General features: G+C 38.9%; 1 protein-coding gene and 1 long non-coding RNA gene across 4 annotated transcripts in view; both read right to left on the bottom strand.

Annotated features, from left to right (window-relative positions):
- The window catches only part of igdcc4 (immunoglobulin superfamily, DCC subclass, member 4), a 62,529-nt gene that overhangs the window by 6,335 nt on the left and 31,708 nt on the right, over positions 1-24,486 (bottom strand). For 2 of the 3 annotated variants that reach the window (XR_006399409.1, XM_044337580.1), the window contains exons 5-19: positions 20,585-20,719; positions 19,448-19,600; positions 15,893-16,303; positions 15,571-15,735; positions 15,003-15,140; positions 14,387-14,569; positions 13,280-13,492; positions 12,964-13,065; positions 12,629-12,815; positions 4,797-4,924; positions 3,408-3,578; positions 3,094-3,228; positions 944-1,046; positions 516-747; positions 261-389 (exon numbers count right to left, since the gene is read on the bottom strand). Coding sequence is in view for 2 of the 3 variants with exons in the window: in XM_044337580.1 (XP_044193515.1) it covers positions 261-389; positions 516-747; positions 944-1,046; positions 3,094-3,228; positions 3,408-3,578; positions 4,797-4,924; positions 12,629-12,815; positions 12,964-13,065; positions 13,280-13,492; positions 14,387-14,569; positions 15,003-15,140; positions 15,571-15,735; positions 15,893-16,303; positions 19,448-19,600; positions 20,585-20,719 (2,585 nt within the window). In the remaining variant the exon portion in view is untranslated. The remainder of the gene's footprint in view (positions 1-260; positions 390-515; positions 748-943; positions 1,047-3,093; positions 3,229-3,407; positions 3,579-4,796; positions 4,925-12,628; positions 12,816-12,963; positions 13,066-13,279; positions 13,493-14,386; positions 14,570-15,002; positions 15,141-15,570; positions 15,736-15,892; positions 16,304-19,447; positions 19,601-20,584; positions 20,720-24,486) is intronic. The other variant, XM_044337688.1, reaches the window with a different exon arrangement.
- On the bottom strand, positions 9,758-11,774 carry LOC122971218. Its single transcript, XR_006399437.1, has 3 exons — positions 11,357-11,774; positions 10,144-10,231; positions 9,758-9,991 (listed from the first exon to the last, which is right to left on the bottom strand). It is a non-coding gene; the product is annotated as an uncharacterized LOC122971218 (long non-coding RNA).

The following is a 24,486-nucleotide window of genomic DNA, read 5'->3' as shown; positions in this document are numbered from 1 at the left end:
AAGGTAACACTCAATGTTTTCTTGTGTAAGTACACATACAGTCTTTAATAGCTGATCTTTAGTACACATCTAAGATAATGTAACCCATAATCCTGGAGCATGATGGGTAACATTTCACATAGATATCAGCAGGAATCACAGTTAGAAATGCCATTTGACTCGCTGATCCCAAAGCTGAGATAGCCTCTCGAATTTACCTGCTTGTTAGATGCAGATTGATAGCTGGATTGTAAGTAATTATATTTAGTTCATGCATTTACCGTGCCGTTATCATTAGTTAGCATGTTGAGAGCTCCATTAATGAGTTTCGGAGAGTCTTCTGTTATGGTGTCTCTGTATCTAGTGATTCTGTTGACCCAATTATGACTCACAGAGCCGTTCCAAGCAGCCTGCAAGATTAACAACACAGTGGATGCACAAAAATTAGAGCTATTATCCCTCTATCAACATGTGAAAAAACATCAAAGTATCCCAAGGCCCATCTGTAAAAGAACTCCCCGTTTGCAGGTTTTGACCTTGGTTTCAGGTGTAGGGGCATCCTCCCCTTCCTCTGGATTTGCACTTGCCATCAGGCTCTGCTCCTCTGGGGCCGCTGTTAGCAGCAGACCAGACTCTTGGCTGCCTGGGGGCATCAGTGTCTCCAACTCGTGGCCATCGCTGCACTCTGGCACATCAGGGGGAATGGGGCAGCCTCCTCTCCTGTACTGAGGGGTCACAGCTGTGGAGTCCAGGCCCCCAGATACCTCCCTATTTGGAGCAGAGATAGGGGGGGAGGGAGGGATAGAGTTGGACATTATAGAAGACTGTTACAGTAATACAGTTGTCTGAGTAAATATCTGACTTTATGTTTGTAACACAACATTTGTTCTGGGTAAGTGTAACAAGTAAGAGGTAAAGAGAGCAGGTAGATGAGTGCACAGGTACTGTATACAAGTTACCATACCTGGCCTTGCCGTTACGAAAGCTTAAACACATGCAGAGAAGGATGCATATCAGCCCCAGACACACACCAACTATGATGCCTGTCACTGCATGGATGTCCAGCTCTGTTAAAACAACAGACATGGAAAAGGAGGAAGAAGTGTATAGTAAGAATCAAGGTAAACCACAATCAGCAGCATTAGCTTTTATTTGCATCAGATTAGTAGGGTTACCACATCCAAATAACCTCAGGCAATTTATTCAATTGCATTTAAAAATGATGTATTTTGACATATTATATGGCTCAGATCTGATGTGAAGAGACGCTGTTAGAATGTATTGATTCCTTCATTTAGGACAAAGTTACAGCACGGTACCAAAGAGGTACTAGGCAACATTAAACTAGGGAGAGCAGACCTTCATTGATATTCATTTATGCTCGTCATCTTTGGCAGTCTGGACATGGAGAGGAGAGGAAACAGATGGCGGGAGCTCTCACCCACCCACCAACCATCACAGTTCCATTCACACTACATACTGGCAACACTATAACAGCCCATATTCACAAAATAAATCTATTACTCTCTCGTATACAAAGGGTTTGGGTAAAAAGACACTTCATTCTCACAGCTTATTGTGCCGGGAAAGTTCAGTATTTAGAAACTTACAACACAAAATTACACTTGAATTATATTATCTTTTGACAATAAACTCCCACCCATGAAACACAACAGATAAAACATATTGAACATTTATGCACTGCTGTACATAGCAATATTCCTCTCACATGCACATGTGAAGAGAAATTCAATATTTAAATGTTTAAATGAAAGTTCATTGATTATTTTCCTAAACCCAGGAGCTTGCATGTCCCTGAATGAGTTGAAGGGGCTCGTGTTGAATAATTGTTTGGCGGGTAGTTAATGGTTCCATATTCATGACTCCCTCTGTTTAAAGACAAAAGGGGCATTTAATAACTACAGGTATTGCTAAAATGCTGACTAATGGGAAATTATAAAGTGCATAATGAAATTGCAAACTTAAACACAAAGTGACATGAGAGTAAAGAAAGTGCTTTTCATAGCAGTCCTGCATTGTACAGAGAGCAGTAATCTCCCCCAGGGGGTCACTGATGAGGCTGCCCCTTTGATATCCACACTTATTATCCTCAGAATGCACCAGAACAGGAAAAGTGAAATAAAAGTGTCCTGCAGGGCTACACTTTCTCTCCTGGCAGGGACAAATTACCCACTTTAATAGGAAAGTCTGTGCATGTATGTGTGTGTGCCTTAGTATGGATGTGAAAGTGAGTGTGTGTGTGTGTGTGTATGAGAAAATCCTATGCAATGAAAAAGCATTACAATAAGGAAAATACACAAAAAATACCAAGTTAATATTGTTTCCTCGCTCCCTCTGTTGTCAGTTCTCATTAAAAAATGCCCATCATTTCTTTCTTCCCACACTGTTAAAGCTCCTCTCATTAACAAATGGAAGTATCATTGTTAGTGTTTCAGCCTCTGTCTTTAAGACCACATAAATCCTAACTCCTCTCTTTTTTTAAGTCTAAGTTCATTAAATTTTTTTGTTTTGTCTTTGAAATTGACCTCTTTAGAATCCAGTGCTCTGAAAGCATTGTTTGGAGTGGCTCCCCCACCACTGAATCCAACTGTCTTAGAGGTTGACTTATAGCATTTGTTGGTCTGCTGGCCAGATGCCTGATCTTACTTAGATGGAAGTCCGCCCTGTCATGGTCAATTGATAAAGGAAGTGTTGCATAATGCGAAGCTTGAGAAAATAGTATACACTGAAAGGCTCCACAAGGACATTTGTGGAAATACCTTTTATGCATATGTCAAAAAGCTTAACCTCCCATTTGGCCCAAAATGAAATCATAATTTTTTTTAATTTATTCATTTTTTTAAGTAATTTATTTTTTTTAAATTTTCTCTGTATTTATGATTTGGGTTGGGGTGAGCTAGGTGGTGGGAAGGGTTTGTGTGTAGTGTTGTTTTATTTTTGGAGGCTCTTGTAATATAATATATGTAATAAAGAAATTGACCTCTCTGTACTGAACTAATGCTACTTCCACAACCATGATTACTGCTGCCAGCGCTCCTATTACTTACTTTCTTATTATTACTGTCACCTATAGGTATGCCACATGACACGTACCATATTGTTGAGGTGGGGTGTGAACATCCTTTACAGGTGAATAAGGCCCCGGTCCCACCTCCGTAGATGCGCCCAACTTAAAAAAGTAATGGTTGCCACTGGACAAACCCTGGACCTCCACACTGGTAATGCTCCCTGAGAAGGAGAGAAACAGACAGTGCCAATTTTCTTAAACATGTTGAAAAAACATATTACTGTGCCAACATTATGAAGATACATATGTAAGTTGCACTACTAAATAAAATTATGAGTCAGAAGTTCAATCTTAATTGTTTTGCGTGCAGAATAGTCATGTCATGTTAGCCAACACTCACCATCCTGAGAAAGGTTTTTCCACAAGTGGTCAGGCTGGCTGACGTTCCCACTGTACAAGATCCTGTAGCTGACGATGATACCATTAGGCTCCAGAGGAGGGCGCCAGCTCACCAGAACAGAGCTGGAGTCTAGCGCACTCAGCTGCAGCTCCTCCGGAGGTGTGGAGGGCCCTGGAGGAGAAAGGAGGACTGGGTCAGTAATTAGAGCCCAGAAATGAGGCCTCACAGTTGGGGAATGTATATTGTCTTGGTGGGGGATTTGACATGCTGTGTGACAACCATCTGCGTTCTCGTGTCCCTGCCACCTGGGTACAGGAGCGAGGGGATGAGCAGGGCAATGGGGGCATGGGCCACGGCTCAGGTGATGATACATGGTAGTGGAGAGTGTGACAGGGTGACTGGTGGTGATAATGTCATTAAAAGCAGCACACTCTCCACTCACCCATCCTTACTTGGCTGACAGACAGAGCTGCTGGCCAACATGACTGCCACTGCTACACCTGGGTTTTTTACAGCCAGTTATCAGCCATTGATGGCAACCGCTAATTCCCATGTCCACTGGCCACTGGCCAGCAAGCAGGCTGATCTGCACACGAGCACACACTCACTTGCATGCACAGGCATACTCAAGCACACCTTAACACACACATAAAGTATCTGCCGGCTTCAGAAAGCAAAATTATAAGACCTTTACTTAGGTTCTGAAAGAAAAAAACGAATTTCAAGAACAATGTTAAATTAACGATGTGACATGATGAAAAATGTTTTAATACAGCAGACACAATGAAAAAAAAGTGTGACATGCGGTCAGATCAACAATTCATGTGAATCTAAGAGCAGACATGGTGAAACTCTTCTCTAAGTCTCTAATAACTGTATTTTGAATTATATGGATTTTTAGGGGCAATACCCTGAAATTGTAGCTCTTGTTTTTTCGTTAATTTTCAAACAGACAAGGTTCACTGACCCTGTATCCACCTCTTCTAGACACTTATTATCACACATTAACACACATCCACACCCGGGAACTGCCCAGTATAAAATACTATAGTCTTCTACTGTTTCACAGTCTGTAATTCCCCTTGAGCAGTTTGAGGTTAAGTGACTTGCTCCAGCACACTGCCAATTTTGCAAGGGAAAGGAGCGTTTTCATTAATTAATATCAAGCGAATTGAAGTGTACACTTGAGAGAATTTTCTGATCGACTTAATGCAAAAAAAAGTGTTTTCCCCCTTTGTCACAGTTCTACATGAGTAAGAACACTACACCACCTACTGTAGGTAAACTGCTGATTAATCATTATTGAAAAAAATAAGGAAAATCTTAAGGGTATTTGATGGGTCTTTAAAAGCTAATTGAATAAATTGATAGAGCACAGCAGAGACTTACGGTCAGACAGAGTGGACTCCTCCACTGTGCCACTGAAGGGTCCCACAACGTCCACTCCATTAGATTGCACTGCCAGCTCATAGCGGGTGAAGGGCTTCAATGCCCCGAGCAGTATCTCTTGAGCAGAGCTGCAACACACAAGGGTAGAGTCTGCAGTGTATGTTTTATATTCTGAACTGAAAGAAAAAAAACACTTAATTACATTTAGTCTTGTTAGTTTGAGCTGTTGGACCACTCTAGGCTACAATATGTATTACCTTTATATTGTTACCCCTTACTACCTGCTGGTTGCTTGACAACCATTATTTATTATGCCTAAAATTACTTACAGTATACACCTACTTAGCCCATGAACTCCATATCCAATATCTATCTATCTATCCTCATTATACCTGAATAAATATGTAAAGAATGATGAAAAGAGGAAGTAGTTGCAAAATAAGTGTTGAAGGTAAAATCAATGCAAACCACATTATGTGCTGTACTTTGTGTTATGAGACTTGATGTCTTGCTATTTGAAGATTCAAAATACAATAGAACTCTCACAAGAAAAAAATGCATTTGTTTGTTTGGTGCTGGACACAAAACTATTCTTATATGTAAAGAAATGGAGAATGCAAGATGTTCTCAAAAGTGATAAAGACTGGCCACTGAAAAGAAAATTCTCCTGTCACTCTTAGGCAGAACAAGCATGTAGGAGATCCAGTTGATCTCTGTTCTCCCTGCAATCTCCAAAAGAGCCCAAATAAGGTCTGGGCTCAATCAACAATAACCTCTAACCTCAAAAGGCATGGATGTATATTCAACTTCGTCTGGAAATGCCCTCAGGTAAACTGAGAACCCTTTCTTCACATTAAAGTGTCAGTTTTGACTCCTCACAGAACCATCTCTCTCCCCAAATTGTGTGGGACAACCCCAAGTGAAATTTATGACATCAAAGAACTGCTACATTCTTCATCAACCCAAGTTTCAGAAAATACTGGACCGTTTCCTTGGACAAATGCAGAGAGACTGTTTATCATAGTGAAACCTCATCAAGTTGTTTGATGAGTTTGGACAACTCTATCTACATTTTATGTTCTCTTTTCACCTTCTAATCTCATACATACACACACACCCACATTCCAAAGCACATCCTCTCCTGTTGCTTTCACCCTGGTGTGACTCCAGATAAAGATAGTCCAGACCTGTCGTAAATTCAGTTAAGCCTAGTTGAATTTCTGTGTTCCTTATAGCCAGAAGTTTAAGTATATAACCATCTATATATTATTGTTCACAAAGTAATTCTTGTCAAACCAGTCCAACTCTGATCTTTCTATGATCAAGTATAGCCGAGATAGAAATACCTAGTCTTAATTGTTACATAGTAATAGAACCACAGTGCCATCCAGTGGACAACTTTCAGTAAGGTTGAATGTTGAAGTAAGACCTCTGCCAGATATATTATGTAGAATGTTTTCTTATCGTGATCTATTAAATTATCATTAAACTCTATATAACTCAATAGGAATGTGATATGTATGAAGGATTACTTTGATAAGCAAAGAATTAACACTAGTAGTTATAATGTATGTTAGCTAGTAGGAAGAGTGAGTGCTAAATAACTATAGTATTTTTTAAGTAAGCTGCACTGATGATTGTTAACTTTGTGTTTTAATGGATGCATAGCCAACAAAGACTACATTTTTATGTTTAACCTAATCAAACGATTTAATTCAGGTATTGTGATGGTGATTATATTATAAATGTGTGTCTCCGAACATTTGAGTAAATGGTGAAATGTTCATGTTGAAATTTAATCAACATCATCATCAGAGAGGATCACGTGTTTTCTCTTAGACAAAAGATTTTCCGTTTTGCATGGGAGAACATCTATCTCCACCCACACATGCCTATCTTAGCACCAGCCTAATAAAAACAGCGTACTTTCTACGCTCATCCTGCTTTTTCCTTTAAAAGGAGACGCATGTTGCGTCCTGAAGACTTCTGCCATTTTACCTTTTGTATTACGTGATCTTCTAAGTTAACTCTCCTTTTTCTTTAAGCTACGTGCAGTCTTGTTACTTCAGTAAAACAAATTTTATTTTGAAATCCTTTCACGCTTAGTATCTTGAAGTATAGTTTTGTTCGGCCTGCAAGATTATTTTTGAGTAATGTAGTAAGAAAGTCAGTCAGTCAGAGACTTCAATTAAAACAACCCGCTCTCTACAGATCAAGACCTCATCAAGGTTGTATTTCAGAAACAACCACAAAGATCAGCCTTTGTCCTTCTTTGTAACAGTGAACCCTGTGGTGATTCGGAGAATTGCCTGAAGAATCTGTAACACCAACACTGCTCCTTAAAGGCTCCCACAATGCTCACGAGCGGAAACTCCTCTGGGAAACCCCGCTGCAGAACAGCTGGTTTTCCGACCTGACGCTACAGACAACAGCTGATCTCCCTCAAGTCATCTAAAGATAATGCCACGCAAAGTAGGCTAAACAACGCTACTCCTGCTCTCCATCTACCTCATGATCAAGAGTTGGTGTCGTTTAAAGGTCCAGTGTGTAATATGTGTGGTATTTAGCGGCCTCTAACGGTGAGGTTCTAGATTGAAGCACTCCACCGCTCACCCCTCCCCTCACTTTGAAGAGGTTCCAGAAGCTACGGTGGCCTTCAAGGAAAAGAAGCTATTTGCTGAAGATGTCAGGGTCCACGACAACTTCGAGCATTTTTAACAAGTCAAGCGATGAGGTTAATATGTATTTAGTTATTTAGTCTATAGTACTATAGGTTATAGCTCACAAGTAAGATAGCAATTATGAGTGTTTTATTGTTTTGGTAATATAAGCTAACATTAGCAACGTCATGCTAAACAAAACTTACGTTATTTTATTCTAAAGTTACGCATTATTGATAGCGAGATAGCGTTGGCAGGATAACGTTACATATTTTATTATCCGTTTGCAGAGTCAAGTACTAGAGGTTAGAGGGAGAGGAAGGGGGCGAGTTAGCGGTGCTGCTGCAGGCAGGGCCAGGTGAGGGAGGAGAGCAATCACCGGCACCGCGGAAGCAGGGGAAGAAGCTGGAAACCCTCCAAAGGGACCAAAGCGACTGAGGACGTTATTTATACAATTATTTTATCATATTCCTACTCGTTCTGCACAATTTTAAAAATACAACATAAAGTTGTATTTACATAGCAGCTCTGTGCTTTACATTACTGTAGTCTGTATAGTTTGATGTATTATCAGTGTAATGTGAATCAGTAGCCCCTTTTTCATAGCCCGTTCAAGGCGGGAATACTGCACCTGTAATCCGCCTCGCTGTTCTGTTTAGCCCGTATTCCGACCAAATCAGGCGGGGCAGTGTACAGCTGCAGGGTTGAAGAGGTGTGTGGGTGTGTTTGTGCTTTAGAAGCTAACCGCTGTGAAACAATCAGAAAATAACCATTTATTGATCTGATTCACCGGCTTCCTCACTATCAGCGATCATCCTCTAGCTCACTCGACCACAGCTGCTCTGTTTCGCTCTTTCTCTCGTCTTTTTAAAATGAGTCGGGAAGCCGACAGAAAAGTCTAACTTTACTTTTAACGTTATCAAACGAAGAGACATGTCCTCCCCTTGGATCCTCTTTACGGCTATAATACCAGTTCTCTGTATAAAAGAGGCTACTGAAAACATCTGCAACACTACTGAATGATTATACAAATACTATATAGGAACAGTATCGAGCAGCAATATTTTGACTTTTTTTTAAAATCATGTTATTGTTGTAGACATGTTTGGGAACACTGGACAGCCTACAATCCATATTCTACACTACCATTACCATATTTCCAACATATCATGAAACTTATAACCTATAAAGCCTTATCTGTGTTTTTCCTGTGTTTTATTTTTTCAGAAACTTCTTGAAGAGATAACCTTGGAGGAGCATAGGCAGCTCACCAGTGAACTGCTTCAGAGGCAGCCAGGGTTCATTTTTGATGCTTTGATGATGCATCAGTGCAGGCATGGTGTCCCACCGTTTGCTGGAGTGCCAGGGGTACCATGGTGTACTTGTAGTAACTGTACAGACATGCCTATGGACCGGGAGAGGAAATGCTGTGGCCAGTACCCTGCAGATTGTGTGAGCCTAATACCGCAATTCCCCCAGTACTGTCTTGAAAATGCTTTTTATGCATTCACAGGCGGTACTGGGAAGACATTATTGTATTTGGCCAAACCAGGAGGCCTGGAGATGACAACCGGGAGTACCGTTATGCTGCCTATAGACATTTCATCTATTGACAGCATGGCTCTCTAGGCCAGGGAAACCAACTTGTCATCCTCTCATATTTATTTGTTACATTTCTGATATTTTATTTATTTTATACTTGTTCTATACATTTTCTATATTTATATATTTTCTGAATAATTATTAAACTTTTTGTTTATATATTCACATTTGTTCAACTTAAATGTGCAAGTTTACCAAATAAAAGATATTCATCAGATGTGCTGTGATAACTGCAATGACAAACATATTAATATATACTTATGCAATGACAGTATTTCCCTGCAGTCAGTATATTGTCATTACCACTTCCACCATTAATTTATATTGTCATTATTTATATTTAGAAAGCAACATAAAACAGTAGTGAAGGTGGAATACCACTGATCCTCAGAACAGGGCACTGTAGTACATGTTATGGATTAATTTTCAGTGCCACTTCAGGTTATGTTAACTGTAATTCACTAGTTTGAACCACAAAATAAAAAAATAAAAAACAACACTAAGAATAATGACATTTGTAATAAAAAATATATTTTATTTAACAGAAACATTTTTGGACATCCTTTTCAATCTGGACAATAAAAGGATAACATAAACATGCAGCTTTTACTCTACAAACACAAACATATTGACAGCTTATTCTGTGTTCTTCAGAGTTGACTGATAAAGACAGAATAATCTATCAAATCATTAGTCTGTTTGAACACTAAAAGCAGTGTGATTAAACTCATCTGATCACCTTCCAGCAGTCAAATTGCTGCACATATAATAGCTGACAAGGGTCAGACCAATACCACACCAAAGGTATTCAATTTACTGCTCTGGATGAAGATGCTCTCATGGCAGGAACAACACCCATGATTCACTGGCACTGCTGTTCCTCATCTGCTCCAGGAGCTGTGTGTAGAGCAGCAGCTGCATGGAAAACTGCTTCTGTGGAAGACATTACCATTACACATGAAGATAATTTACTCTTTCATACATTTTATGCAGTTGTACATGTGAAAATAGTGCTATTTAACCAAGAGTAGGACTTACAGGGTAAGTTAATATGCTACATAGGCAAACAAATGTGTACCACTTACCTAGACCTCTCCTGACTTGGTCTGCAATACTTCTGATATGGTGGGTGTGAATGTCACAGACATGGTGAATAATGCCAACCCATAGTGCCTGAGAAAAATAAAACAGCACAAATTAATGAACTTATTATAAATCATCTATCTATCTATCTATCTATCTATCTATCTATCTATCTATCTATCTATCTATCTATCTATCTATCTATCTATCTATCTATCTATCTAATGTGCTCACCAGAAACTGTTCAACTTTATTCCATGCAGATTTTCATCCCAACAACAGACTAGATCAGATTATTTAATTGATTAGCACACTTTCAGTCAGAGACGAGTAGCTATTCAGTGAAATCAACTTTTGTTGTCTTTGGTTGTAATGAAAACCAACGTACTCCCAGCAATCAATGGCACATGGTGAAATACCCCTGACCTATTACACAGTCACTTTAGGATGAAGATAAAGGCAATACCATGCATCGATGCTACAGGACCTCTCTCATAGCTGGAGAAACAACAGCAACATCAAGAAAATAAGTGCTTTATGACACAGTCACAAACCCTTGTAATACATTATGTTACGTTCTAAGATACTGGGAGCCTTGGCTGGCCTGGATAAACACACCAAAATAAATAACAGAAAAATTCTACTTCTGACTGATGAATGTAAAATTAAAATTCTAGTCACAATTACATGTTTTTAAACATTGAAACGGGGAAAACGTTACTTGTGTTGGACTATAAGCTAACTTTGCCCCCCATATGTGTACATATGCTCCTAAATGACAAATTAGGAGCAAACAATGAAATCATGGAGCACTGTGAAAAATATAAATATAAATTCACAGGATGTATTAACTCGGTGATGAGCAGACTTCTTCTCAGTTTATCTTTCACACTAACTCATTACTCTGACTTACCATCTTTACCACATTACCAGCACTAAATATCTTAGTTATCAGTCAATGTGTTGTCTTACTGCCACAGAAAATGAATAAATCGTTGGGTTATTAGCACGACGTTGCCTCCCTGTTGTCTCTTATCAGACCACCAGCTCTGTGAGAGGCACAAACTGAGGCTAAAGTGTGCTAATATTTAACGTTACGTGGCAGCGTTTCTTTTCAGGGAAACTAATGTACTGCTAAAAAACATTGTACATCATCTAGGTTTTGAACCATTACCAGCGGGGCAAAATAAATATATAAATACATTACACTCTTACCTGTCCAGCAGTAAACAGGAAACTTCGGCGTCAGTCTGCAAACATTTCTCTCATCAGGGATTTCGATCTGGGTTTATCCTCGTTTTATGCCGTTGCTTGTCCTGATTTCATTTAGCTTCTTCATGTTTTTTTTTCTTTGACGACGACAATTCACGCTCCTGTGATTTTCTAAATAAGTATAATCCTCCATTTATCAGATTTTGGTTTCAAAAACGTCTCACAATACAAAATGTTTGGTCCGCTCTTCTTCTTCGTTTTAAAACCGGTGCATTTCCAGTAGTCGCCCACTGAATCTAAAACGCGTAAGGCCCTCACTGGAGCCAGTGTTAGGTTTGTCCGTTCTGCGCTACTGTAGAAACATGGCGATGCAACATGGCGGTCACTGTGGAGGGGGACCCGCTCCCATGTAGATATAAAGGGCTTGTTTCTAAGGTAACAAAAACACAACAATTATTATTTTCAGCTGATTAGACACTAATTAAGGTATACTTATTAATAATCTATTCAATTTTTACCAAGTCTGTTCTTTTAGATGTTACTAAATACTACACACTGGACCTTTAAATTGAACTCTCTAGTTAATTTCTTACAGGAGTTGGTCAGTTAAATTACCTCAACCTTAATTAATTCTCCATAATTATGCTATCATTAACATTACACCATCACTCATTCATAACTGTTAATATGCCATTTAGAACATTTATTTTGGTTGATTATTAATTTTTCTGTTTGCATTGAAATCTCATTCATTTACTGTTCATCATTTAGTTCAATAAATATATCTTTACTAGCATGTCGTCCGTGGCTTCAATTTAGGCAGAGAATTAGATCACTGCATCGTAACACACTACATCAGACTTGAGATTTATAAAAGTTCTTTCTGTGTTTTTTCCTGACACAGTTAAATTAGACTAATAATGGGAAGTGATGCTCCTGATCAAACGAGGATTTTGTATTAACAAAGGTGATGTTCCTACAAGCAGAAAAGCTATACTAAAAGCATTTATATAGTGGAGCAACTGAATGGCCTCCAAATGGTTTTAACCATTCATCCTTTTCAAAAAAAGCTAAATAAAGGCTTTTGATATACAATTTCTCCTTTCTCTGCCTTAGAGTGGCTTAAGAATATGTCTTTTTGGTGACCACTTTTAATAAGTAATATGATGTTATACAGGAAACTTGACCATGAATAGGTTTTTAGACCCCCAGGGCTAGAATACCTCACACATTATATACAGGATAAAGTTTCAGTCGTTCATCCTGGGTTCTGACCTGGTGTGGTAGGAGACCAGAGAGGCATTGGTGGTTCCTGCTGGGCTGCAGCGCACTGTGTAGTCGATGATGCGTACGTTGCTGAATCGCGGTTTCTCCCAGCGCAACCAGATGGAGGTGGAGCTGTTGGCCATGGCTTGGATGCTGCTTGGAGGTAATGGAGGGGGGCGCATGGGCAGTGTTGATGCTTTAACACAAACATGCACATTATTTGCCTTGAATCTTGGAAAATGTAATCATCAGTTGTTTTATTACCTCATTAAAGTGAGAACACATCCATATGTTTCATTCATTCATTTATTGTATACATGCACACATGCAAAAGGGATGCTTACTTCTATCATGAGCCTTGTCTGTCCTTCCCTTCCACACAGCAGCAGATCCATCTATCTGCTTGTTAAATGCCCAAACTCTCACCTCGTACTGACGGTCAGGGACTAACACACACAAAGACACAGGGAGACAGAGGCAGAGGGAGAGAGATAAGGGAAGGACAAAAATAACATTATGAGATAGAAACAATGATAGTCCTAGCCATCCTAGCTGTCAACCCATCTAACTGGATTTGGTGTTAGTGTGTATTTGGAAAAATGAAAGCAAAATAGGGTTGAAAGCAGGTTGACTTTGAAGTTGCTTCTGTCAATAACTTACCCAGCCCAGTGAGGAGATGATACCTGGCCTTCTTACGGAGCCTGATGGTGTGGGTCTGTGCTGTCTTTCCTCCATTCGCTGATTCGTCAGCCTCCACCTCTCGACAGGACAGCTTATACCCAGAGATTAGTGTGTGATTGGGTGAGGGATGCCATGTTACGTTGAGTGTGCTCACTCTAGCTCTAACTTTCATCTCAGTAGGGGCAAAGATCACTGAAAAAGATTTGTGAGAATTTTGAGAAGAAAAAAAAAGTGTGACCAACAAGTCTAGATGATGGAACATTACAACTTAACAGGGCACTTTCACTTTCACTCTCACTACTGCTACTAGATAGCGCATGTACACATGCGCTATCTAGTAGCTACATGAATTCTAGTAGCTACATGAATTCAAATGAATTCAAATGAATTGTAAATGAATTTTGTTATAGTTGTTATTATTGCCCATTTTCAAGAAGCGGATGTTAGTCTGGTCTTTAATTTGCTGGTTGTTTGGTCATCATGTGTTGGGCAGGCATCTCTTTGAAAAGCATCTCTTACAGACCACAATTTTTAATGTATGTTATGAGCTGTTTAATAAATCTTAACATACATAATCCTCACACACTTTAGGAACAACCTGTATATTTTTATAGTAGCCATCAAGGTAAGACTAGTACCTGTGCACCAAATAATTTAATAACTTTGTTCCGCACAGCACCACTGTTCAAACAAGATGGTTACATATTTTGAGAGCACTACACACTTTTAAAAAGTATTCTTTACATGGTCGCAATTTAAACCATGAGGTCCAGAATGTATTTAAAAGCCACCAGGAGTCAAATGAAGATATTTTCACATCAATTGTGTGTGCAGGCAGTTGGCCAGGCTCAGAAAGACATGAGGGTAAGTTCGGTCCCAGGCTAGTGAAACTCAACACTGATGTATGGCTTTCCTCCATAAAACCACACACATGATACAGACATATCTGACTTTCCTGTCAAAAACCTCAAAATTCCATGACAGTCCAAAAAATAATACTTTACGACCAGTGTGAACCCTGGGTGAGAAATAGGAATTTAAGGAATTCACAAATGCTAAGTGAGCCAGGTCTGGTGTCTTTCTTACCCATGCTGTGGTCACTGTGGTTATAGTGGGCAAGGGTTTGGTGCTGGGCCCACTCAGATGGAACCCCAAAGCCAACGCCTGTTCCAGCTGCTATCCTCAGTCTGTAGGACTGGTTGGGCTGCAGCTCTCTCAATGTGAACTGGGTCTCATTACCTGCCACTTCCACTGAGAACACAGTGTCCACTGTGGGAACACAAATACATATCTGATGTTCTGAATGTCTTATTTTGTGAAAATGCACAGCAATATTTCTTGAAATTAATGATTCAACAGATAACTTGTATCTCACAGTAAAAAATACAGGTTCTTTCCTGTGTTGTTTCAGCAATAATTCAAGTATGTTGCTGTCTCTCAAGGACAACATAGAATGAAAACTGCTCTATTCAGAATGAACTTTTGTCTTTTCTAAATACTATTAATCCTATAATACAAATTTCTGAGATTATGCACTCAAGCCATCATGAACTATTTTCAGAAACAGAATGTAGTTTAATTTCATAAACTACAGTTATTTCTGTGAAGAAACTAAAAAGGGAATATCTTCTCCTGATAAGCGCTTTCACTGCCTACAGGCAGGTATGGTGAACTTGTTGTGAGTATTGGCCAGGTTACTCACCCTGATCCAGAGTGCTGTACTCAATGCGGTAACGGGTAACAGCTCCTCGACTGTGCTGCGAGGACAATGGATGCCACATCAACCTGATGTCTGTGGGGGAGGTGCTGGCTATTGACAGCTGAGGAGGTGCACTCGGCACTACAGGAAGGAATAATGATGTACATTCAAGGCACATCCTATATATCAGCACAATTCCTGGACCGTTGTAAAACACACTATCTATAACAAATCTCTACTTAGTAAACCTTTAAAAGTGTGCACCAAATCAAAATGTGGAAAGGGGACTTTCAGTGGGGCATAAATGTAGTGAATCTATAATAAAATAAAACATAAAATGTCAGTAAGATTTAAAAACAGCTGTAAGAAAATGCTCTGTAGTGTCCACTACTGCTTTTGCAATGACTACATAAACTGACGCTTTATGAACTGATGATACTGATGATTCATGCACCTCTTAAAAATGCTGAGGACTTACAAGGTTGGCAAGCTAATATTATTTGCTCTGTGACTCAGTGAAGCATCCCAGGCCCGCCTTATTTTACCGGCATACACAGAGTTTGATACTCACCATCCTCCAGCATCTCAACAGTAACAGGCATGGACGGGCGACTGGCACCCATGGGAGAGTAAGCCACTACAAAGAATGTGTAGGCAGTGTGAGGGTGAAGCTCTTTGACGTGATACTCTGTGGTGTCATTGTTCATTGCAAACTGGTACTCCACATTATCTGAGCCTGAAAGAAAGGAAAATGTAAATTAATATGTATATGTGTATATATATATATATATATATATATATATTTATTTATTTATTTTTTTAATCTATTTATTTTTTAGAAAAGGTGCACAAGCTTACTGTATGGCTACACACACTTGTAAATATACACACACCTGCGGCTCGCTGGCAGTGCAAAGAGTAGCCAATGATTTGGTCTGAGTTGTACTCAGGTTTCTCCCAGGTGAGCAGGGCAGTTGTGCTAGAGTAGGGCATGGCAGACAGGTGGCGAGGAGGGCTGGGCAGGCCCTCCCTCACAATGACCGTCAGCTTGGCAGTGGCACAGGCTGTGCCCAGACCGTTGTCTGCTATGCACTGGTAGTAGCCCGCATCCTCCAGTGCCAGCTGGTTGATGAGCAGGACTCCAGGGCTTTGGTACTTCACCCGTCTGAATGACTTGATTGGCTGGCCGTTCTTCAGCCAGTGCAACACTGGAGGAGGTTCCCCAGAGCTGTTGCACACAAACCTGGCTGTGTTTCCTCGGGAGAGGGACACTGTCTCTGGGGGCTGGAGAATCACTGGAGGGGCTGGTGGAAGTAGGAAACAGAAAGCTCTGACTTAACAATTATCACTGATTATGCATTACAAAATTGAAAGAGGAGACATCTTGTATTTTGGATTGATCTCTTTAAAGGCACTAAAAACATACATTATTTTCTCCTTTGGTCCTACATGAACACATAATTCTCTGGTAAACTGTTTTTTTTTGTGTGTCACACTGAGATTTCTGTATTTGTGTTTTTGTCTGTGCTCTTGTCACTGATTTTGAGTAGGCAATGTTTGTGTGGAAAAAAGTGATGTTACGTCCACCAATCAGATTTTTCCAAAATTGAAAAAGACTGTGTGGTGTTTGCTTATGTTGTCAAGTTAATGTCAATCAAAACTGATTAAACAAATTAAACCAAAATTATTAATATTACACAATTTTGATGATGAATTATGATTATCATGATGTTGATCAGTATTATTATCATTACATAGATTATTCTTGATAGGCTGAGATGAGTGATGATGATAATATGATGATTACTATTATGCTTAAAAATTATAACACTGATTATCTCCAATAGTATGATGATGTTGATTTTTATACAGATGATTATTACTGTTATTTTTATTACATATGTTAATAGGATGATGACGATGATATTGATTTTTTTTGTTTGTTTTGTTTTGCTTTTTTGCTTTGCTTGTTTGTTTTCAATCATTATTATTGTTATTTGCTTATTATTATTATTATTGTTGTTGTTGTTGTTGTTGTTGTTATTATTATTATTATTAGGAACATTATTATGATTGACATTAATCTGATATTAATTATTTTTATTTACTACCAGGCAACACACACAACAACACACCTTCACTTTCTGGCCACTAACTGCACCGAGCCTGCTGACTCAACAAACCATTTTTTAAGTATTTGTTTCCTCAATAATTTCTTAGTTTTTTCCCCCCTCTCTCTCTACTTCTTTCTTTCTTTCTTTACTAACCGGTTTGCCATTTTTATCTATCTCCTATCGTGTTTTCTAAAACTAAAAGACAGCTCTGCATGACGGGACCATCTCATACCAGGCCCAGGTGGCTGACAGGGCACAGGGGTCCTGATGGGTTTGGACAGCTTGATGTCTGAGGGCCTAATCCCCATTTCACCCCCTTCAAATAGAAAGAGATGCACCCCACCGTCACTGTAGTCATCTTCTTCTTCTGTACTCTCTCCCTTCTTCTTCTTCTGCACTCTCTCCCTTCTTCTTCTGCGAAGTAGGTCTATCTGCCAACCCGCAGTATCTACATGACGCACTCACCTTACTACATGACACATCCACTTGGTTAGATTTAGGCATGAGGAGGGGGAGTTAGGGGTGTGTAGTGTAGTAAAGTGGGTGTGTCATGTAGGTTTTTGCAAGACCTTCTTCTTCTACTTCTGCACACTCTCCCCTCTATATCCTTATACACACACACACACATCTACACACATGCATCTAGTATTAAGTCAAAATTTTATTTATTTATTTACTTATACTTTTTGTTCATGTTGTTTTGTTTATTTTACTCTCCCGTGTTATATATGTTTGTTTGTTTTTTGTTTATTTTTGTTTGTTTGTTTTTTTGTTAATCATTGATCTTGCAAAAAAAAGAAACAAGGAAAAAACTGATTAATCTCACAGTCCTGAGTTTAACTCTTAATATACATATATTTTTCAATTTTTTCAAAACTGTAACTTAGATTGTTACTTTTTAGTCATGAATTTTTCATATTATTGAGACCAAAACTTAGTTTTAAAACTTTAAATCTCTACTTTTTCTAAAAAAACCATTAAAAGCCAGTGTCAGTTTTGAATGAAAAGCATTTAAAAAGAGAAAGAACTTACACTAACCTGTCCATTGTCTGCTGAAATTGTATATATTATCACTGTCTGATTTTAATAATTGACAGCTTTCCCTTGTGACTTCTGTAATCTAAAAAGGTTACTTTATTTGCACTTCACTGAAAGATAGCTAGATCTAACAGCAGCTGAGTTGGACTTTGTGGATTCATGGAAAATGATGAATGAATAACAAAATATAAGATTTCTATTTTCATAGACTGTGAAAAAATGATGGATGTAGCCACTGTGATGTCACCCATTGGTTTGTGGACTCCAGTTTTAAACATGGATGTATAAAGAGAACTGGTTACAGCATTGGAGGCAGGGCCCTGTTCATTCCAATGAAGATTGCTCAGTGGTGCATGAAGCCAAAAAAGTTTGACTTCTGGTAAAATTACCCGGATTTTCTGCATCTGTGAGGCCCATAAAGCAGCGTATTAGCATTTCCTTTAACTCCACCTCACATGTTCACCAGAGTCTTCCGCTGGCTGAACCGGCTAACTTCCAGTTTAGCTCTCCATTAACTTGAATGGGGATGAAATGATTAAATTGTGCGGCTCTTCTAGACTTTCCAAATGTTATCAGACGGCATGGATCAAATTCTGATAGTGAATGAAGTCATTTTGCAGGGTTGTTATGCTCAAAAATATTTATCCACCGTTTACAGCCACTCCTTTTCCCATGGCCTCGGGAAGCCTCGAGTTTGGCATTTTGACTGTCGCCATCTTGGATTTTTGGCACCAGAATTGACCATATTCGGACAAGAGGGTGGAGCTAATCCTAACGCTAGGTGCTAGCTTGGTTAGCATGGCGCATTTACAGTCTATGGTTAAATGTAAAAATGCTAATTCGAATTTTTTTCTGGGGTTACACCATGGTTATATTATATAACCAATGTTGCCACACCCTAAAGCATACCCTGCTTTATTTGTCTATTTTACTTTAAATGGGACCACAATTTACAAAATGAACATCATGCTGTAATGAAGAAGACTTGAAGCGAGCAATTGAGACCATAAACTCATTAGGAAAGTGTTTACAGAGGTAATAAATGAAGTGAGAAGTAGGATCATTTTCTCATAGACCTCCATACAATTGGATTTTGTTTTTGGAGCCAGTGGAGTCGCACCCTGCTGGTCATTAGAGAGAATGCAGGTTTAAGTTACTTTCGCATTGGCTTCACTTTTTGAATTATGAAGCTCTACTTTTTTCCACCACCACAGGAACTTCAATTACTTGGTGACTTAAGAGTAACTTGGCATCAGAGACTCTGTTGCCACATACAGTAAATAATATGACTCTTACCAGGCACATGCAGCTCAGCTGCAGCAATGACAAACTCTCTGGTTCTGGGCTTGTTGGCCCTGCAGACATATACACCAGCATGGTGACGCCTAGTGTCCCTAATCACCAGGTTTGTCGCGAGGACGACCACTTCAGTGGAAATGGGCTTTCCATCTGATCAAAGAAAAAAGCAACAAAGAACAACAGAGAATAGTCTCAGATGATACTGAAAAAAACGAGGAGGTGAGAGAAGAGACTGGCCTTAAGAAAATTTGAGATAATTTTTCTGGCTTTCAGTTGCCTGAGAAACAAAAGAGAGAGAGAAAAAGAGAGAGAAACAGCAGTTTGAGGAGCAAAGGTGATTTGACCTGTAATCCCACACTGTGACCAACAGGTGGCTCTGTGACTTTCTAGTCAGGGTTCACAGAGGCGTCTGCATTGGCACACTCCTAGGCTGCATGTAAAATTATTCACTATTCACTACTATTTGACCACTATTTAGTTTGACCACCATTTTGTAGTGTTGTCACGTTGTCTGCAGACAATGATAACCCCAAAATTGTGAATTACTGTATCTCACTATAGTACTTTCTAAAATGCAGTGAACAAGATATGGTAACTAACCAAGCACCTTACACATGACTTGAATAGTGTTGTGCAGTTTATGAAAACTGACATAATGCATAGTCTTCTACAGAATTCCCTGTACAGAGAATTAGAGGTTAATTGTGAATGAAGGAAGAATTTCAGATGCAGCACTAGACTCCATGAAAACTACAGTGATGTTGCCAAATCACAGCATGAAGATGACATTCCGAAGGTTTCACAACATAATTCCCCTCAAGACCTTACACACACGCATGTGTGTGTGTGTGCACGTGTGTCTGTGGAGGTGTGAATGAATTGCTGTGACATCATCTTATGTAAATCATGGCAAAATGCACAATAGAACAATAAAGGACTAGTTGAGAGGAGACAGCTATTATCAGTAAAACAACAACTTTACAGCCACAGGTATGTAAATCTGACGTGATGATGTTTGTTCTTTGTGCATGAGAGACAGATAGCCAGAAAGGGAGACAGATAATGAAAGATGCAGAAAAAAAGGATGAGAATTGGAGAGAGAGAAGATCAAGTGAGAACATTTGGGAGTGTTACCTTGTCTGCTCCAGGACACCAGTGGTTTCGGCTGGCCTTGTGCCATGCACTCCATCACAGCGGGACGGCCGAGCACTACTGTTGCATTCTGAGGCGGTGCCACAATCACAACTTTGTTCAGGGCTTCAGTAGAGCCTATAACAAGAAAGAAGTATAAACTTATACATTGAATCCAGTGATTCAATGCTATTAGATCAGTCCTGGACTTGCAGTAAAATGGCAGTTCAGCTTCTCCAGAAATTTCCGGTTTAACTCCCAGCATGTGAACAAGGAGCTTGTCTTCTCTACAAAACACAGTCAATAATTCAAGGTTAATTTTAAGTTTTAAGATAAATGGAAGAAGGTGGTAGCTTGCTATATCAGCCCAGAATTTTATTTTTCCTCACTGACTTGTTGGAAGGTATTGCACACAAGGTTAATATAATTGCCCTCTTCACACCTTTTCTGTGCATACACTTAAATCTTAAGTTACAACATGGGGTAGACCATTTTAAGACAGGGGATCAGATCATGCTCCTTAACCAGTGGATGGTGGTATACACAAATGGTATACCAAATGTTAAGACAGAGGAAGCTGGTGATGTTTCAAAGTGGCAAAACACACATGATAGCACAAAGGAGTTTGGAGCAAAGAATGAGAGGAAGAAAACGGAATGCAAAAGAAAGAAGCCTTTTGTGAGAGAAAGGAATGCCACTGTCTTAGTCACCTCTCTTCTATTCACTGAATAATGATGCTATTCAAAGCATATTGTTCATACGTTGAAGGGACAGAACACTCATTTCTTGAGTATCAGTCCTAAAGGTACCACTGGTGTGAGAGGACCTTACTTTCCTGCTATTCTGCTCAACCCAGGCAGCCTCAGCAGCTCATAATGCTAATCACCACTGGAAAGAGACCTGGCATTCTGTAGACACATTATAAATTAATCATTGAGATTATATAGAGAATCCCTTGATTATGCATAAGGCTTTAAGTGGGTCAGTCTGCCTTTTCAAGGACTGCACAGCAGGGTGCGCCTTCAAAGGGGTCTGGTGTAGATATGATGGGTGTAGGTGCAGAGTAAAGTAGCCTACATAAAAAAGGGAGATAGTAAAGTAAGTAGAAGAAACACAGAAAGCAAGCAACCAGGGGTTGGAAGCAGCTGAATGTTTCATATTTTCTACATCTTCATGAGTTAAGGACGTTAACTTGAAGACTTCAACATCAAGCTCAAAGCTAGGCTATGGGTGTTGAGTTATTCTATTCATAGAACTCTGAAGCGCAAGCGAGTGAAATGATGGCATTTGATCTGACATCGGCGCATAAATGCGTTCTTTCCATTCAATCCACACCCACTCCAACCTGCATTCAGCGTCTCTGTGTTCATTTATAAATCAATACATTTCTGAGTAGAACATCTTGTCTTATATATTTTAAAGGCTTTTATTCTGAAATTCCACAGTGAATTGCTCCGGAAATTCAGAGCCAGTGAAATTGATTTGGTGTTTAGAAGGATAAATTGCATATTTTTTGAAAGCGATGGCAAACAGCATTTTGACAATGCATTTTTCAGTTGAGGTACAAGGAGTAGATGCCATGTTAAGAATTTCTGAATGTGAATGTGATTAATTGAACTTTTTTAATGGAAAAACCATACCAGACACAAATTATTATTCAAAGCAGAGTACTTTTATATGTCTTAAAACATGTCTGGAAGGGATCTTTAAAATATATATATTTCTGCAGTAAATTTCCAAAATGTTGCTTGACTGTCCAAAGAGTAGAGCACCTGTTGTGCCAAAAAGACTTTGCCATCTATAGTGTATTTTGTATTCAAATGACTGCAGAAGCATGAGAACAGACACATCATTAAACTTGCTGATGGCAATGCCATATGGAGCTTATTGTTCAGTAATAAAAAATTACCAAGACAGAGCTGTTAATGATTTTCTAAGACGGATGTTAATCCCTGTTTAAAATTTGCCATTACATTTAATTGTAATTATTTAATCAAATGTGAAAAAGTGATACCCCACCCAAAATCTGTCTCTTCAGTAAGAAACACTCAGCCCCTGTGGATTTGAGGGTTTGAAAGTGTGTAAAATCATTAAAAGTCCAAATGCTGTATCTAACTCGTTTGCTTTAGCCTCATCTGTGTCCTCCCCCTCTCCTTTTTTCTTTTAAAGGGCACAAAAGCTGTGACTCAAAAAGCACACAATGGTTTCCACAGAGCAGCCAATTTAGGACTTTAGGACAATTTTAGACTGATCTGTAGTAAGCTAGTGACAGGGGCCATGACTTTAATGTGGGCTGCTTAATGGTGAAATCACACTTCACAGCAATATTTGCTGATTCACTGCACCATGTAATCCACTAATGCAAGTTCTTATAGTTTGCACTCAAACTGGGATTTTAGTTAAAAGAAGGGTGTATGCTGATGTCAGAATAGTCAAATAATGCACATACTTGAAAGATGTTCTGAAATTGTACTAGTTTAACTTAATTGCTAGCCTAGAGCTTAATTGATTGGAGCATAATCTACAGCGTAATGTATGTATCCTTGTTTATTGCCATGTTTTGTTGAGTAGACATACTTTGGAAAATAGTTTAGAAAAGAATTTGTATCAGAATTGTATAACTTGGTATTTATCATGCTCAAATTTAGTCACTGAAATGAATTATTGAACAATTTGCAAATCTTCTATCAGAGAGAATGAGCCTTGATAAGTGGCTGAACAGATGAACAAAGCACAGTACCACCCACTTATAAAAGGCTAAATTAAATGTGTAGGCTCAATGCCAGTAACCATATAAAAGGTGACTTTTCATTAACACACAATAAAAGTTTCTTTATGCATTGAAATCAGAAGGACAGTCCTTGAATTTAACACATGACAAAAGCTGAAAGTGTTTTACATAAAGAAGAAAATGCATTCTAATAAAAAGATGGAGAGGGTATAAGAAGAGAGAGAAATGGTATAGAAATAACATTACATAAAGGACATATGGCAAAGGTCACAGAATTTTTAGTAGGCTGAATTTTCATTAAAAAGGCAATTGAGTATATGCAAGTTTTCAACCACAACTAGTCAGAGTTGAGAAAAGTTTCAAAAGAAAAAAAAAAGTTTTGTGTAGCAGAGAACTGAATTCTGCAGGTTTTGTTTTAATAATGGGAAGAGTTAGCAGTGTGGCCCCAGATGACCTGAATGTCAGACATCAGACAGAATTCAGATATGTCCTTTGACTTGAAACCACTGAGCATTTTCCTAATTGTTTTTAATGAGTCGAGTTAAAAAAAAGTTTAATTAACTCTGAAAGATCACACTGTGTCAAAACATGTTTTTATCTGCTTAATGGAAACAATGAAATATTCAAATATCCAGTCCATTTTGCACCCCTCCAACAGTTCAAAAGAAGAACAGTGGCTCTGTATTCATATTCCCAGGTCCTTAAGCCACATCATGCTACATAGTAACAGCGCTGACTGAGCTGTTCAATTAATTCCATGTGATTCTGCAGTATTTTGATCACATTATACCCATTGTTTTCCCCACGGTCTGTTTATATTATAAGGGAACAAATACAGAGATACAGTGTGTCTGGATATTGTGACATCCCCATTCACTGACAGTAGCTGCCCAGCACCAACTATTTCTGCAAATGAACTTACTACAGTCCTAAAATTATCAGAGTAACCACAATATTCACATATGAATTCTCAACAATAACTGATCCACTGTATTATGTTGTATTCCTTTATAATGTGTCATTTTTGAGCCCCACTCAAAAATGTGGATTTAAAATTGTAACTTCACTTGGATGTTTGATTTTCACTGTGCAGATTGATGTATATGCAGAGTTTGAAACCAGAAGGCTGTTTTCACATTCATCTGAGGGAAGGTTTCTGTGCACTCACATTAAA

This window comes from Thunnus albacares, chromosome 1 (assembly GCF_914725855.1).
Source record: "Thunnus albacares chromosome 1, fThuAlb1.1, whole genome shotgun sequence".
Classification (NCBI taxonomy): Eukaryota; Metazoa; Chordata; class Actinopteri; order Scombriformes; family Scombridae; genus Thunnus; species Thunnus albacares.
Note: the sequence above shows the minus strand (reverse complement) of the source record. Positions and strands in the feature narration are given on the sequence as shown.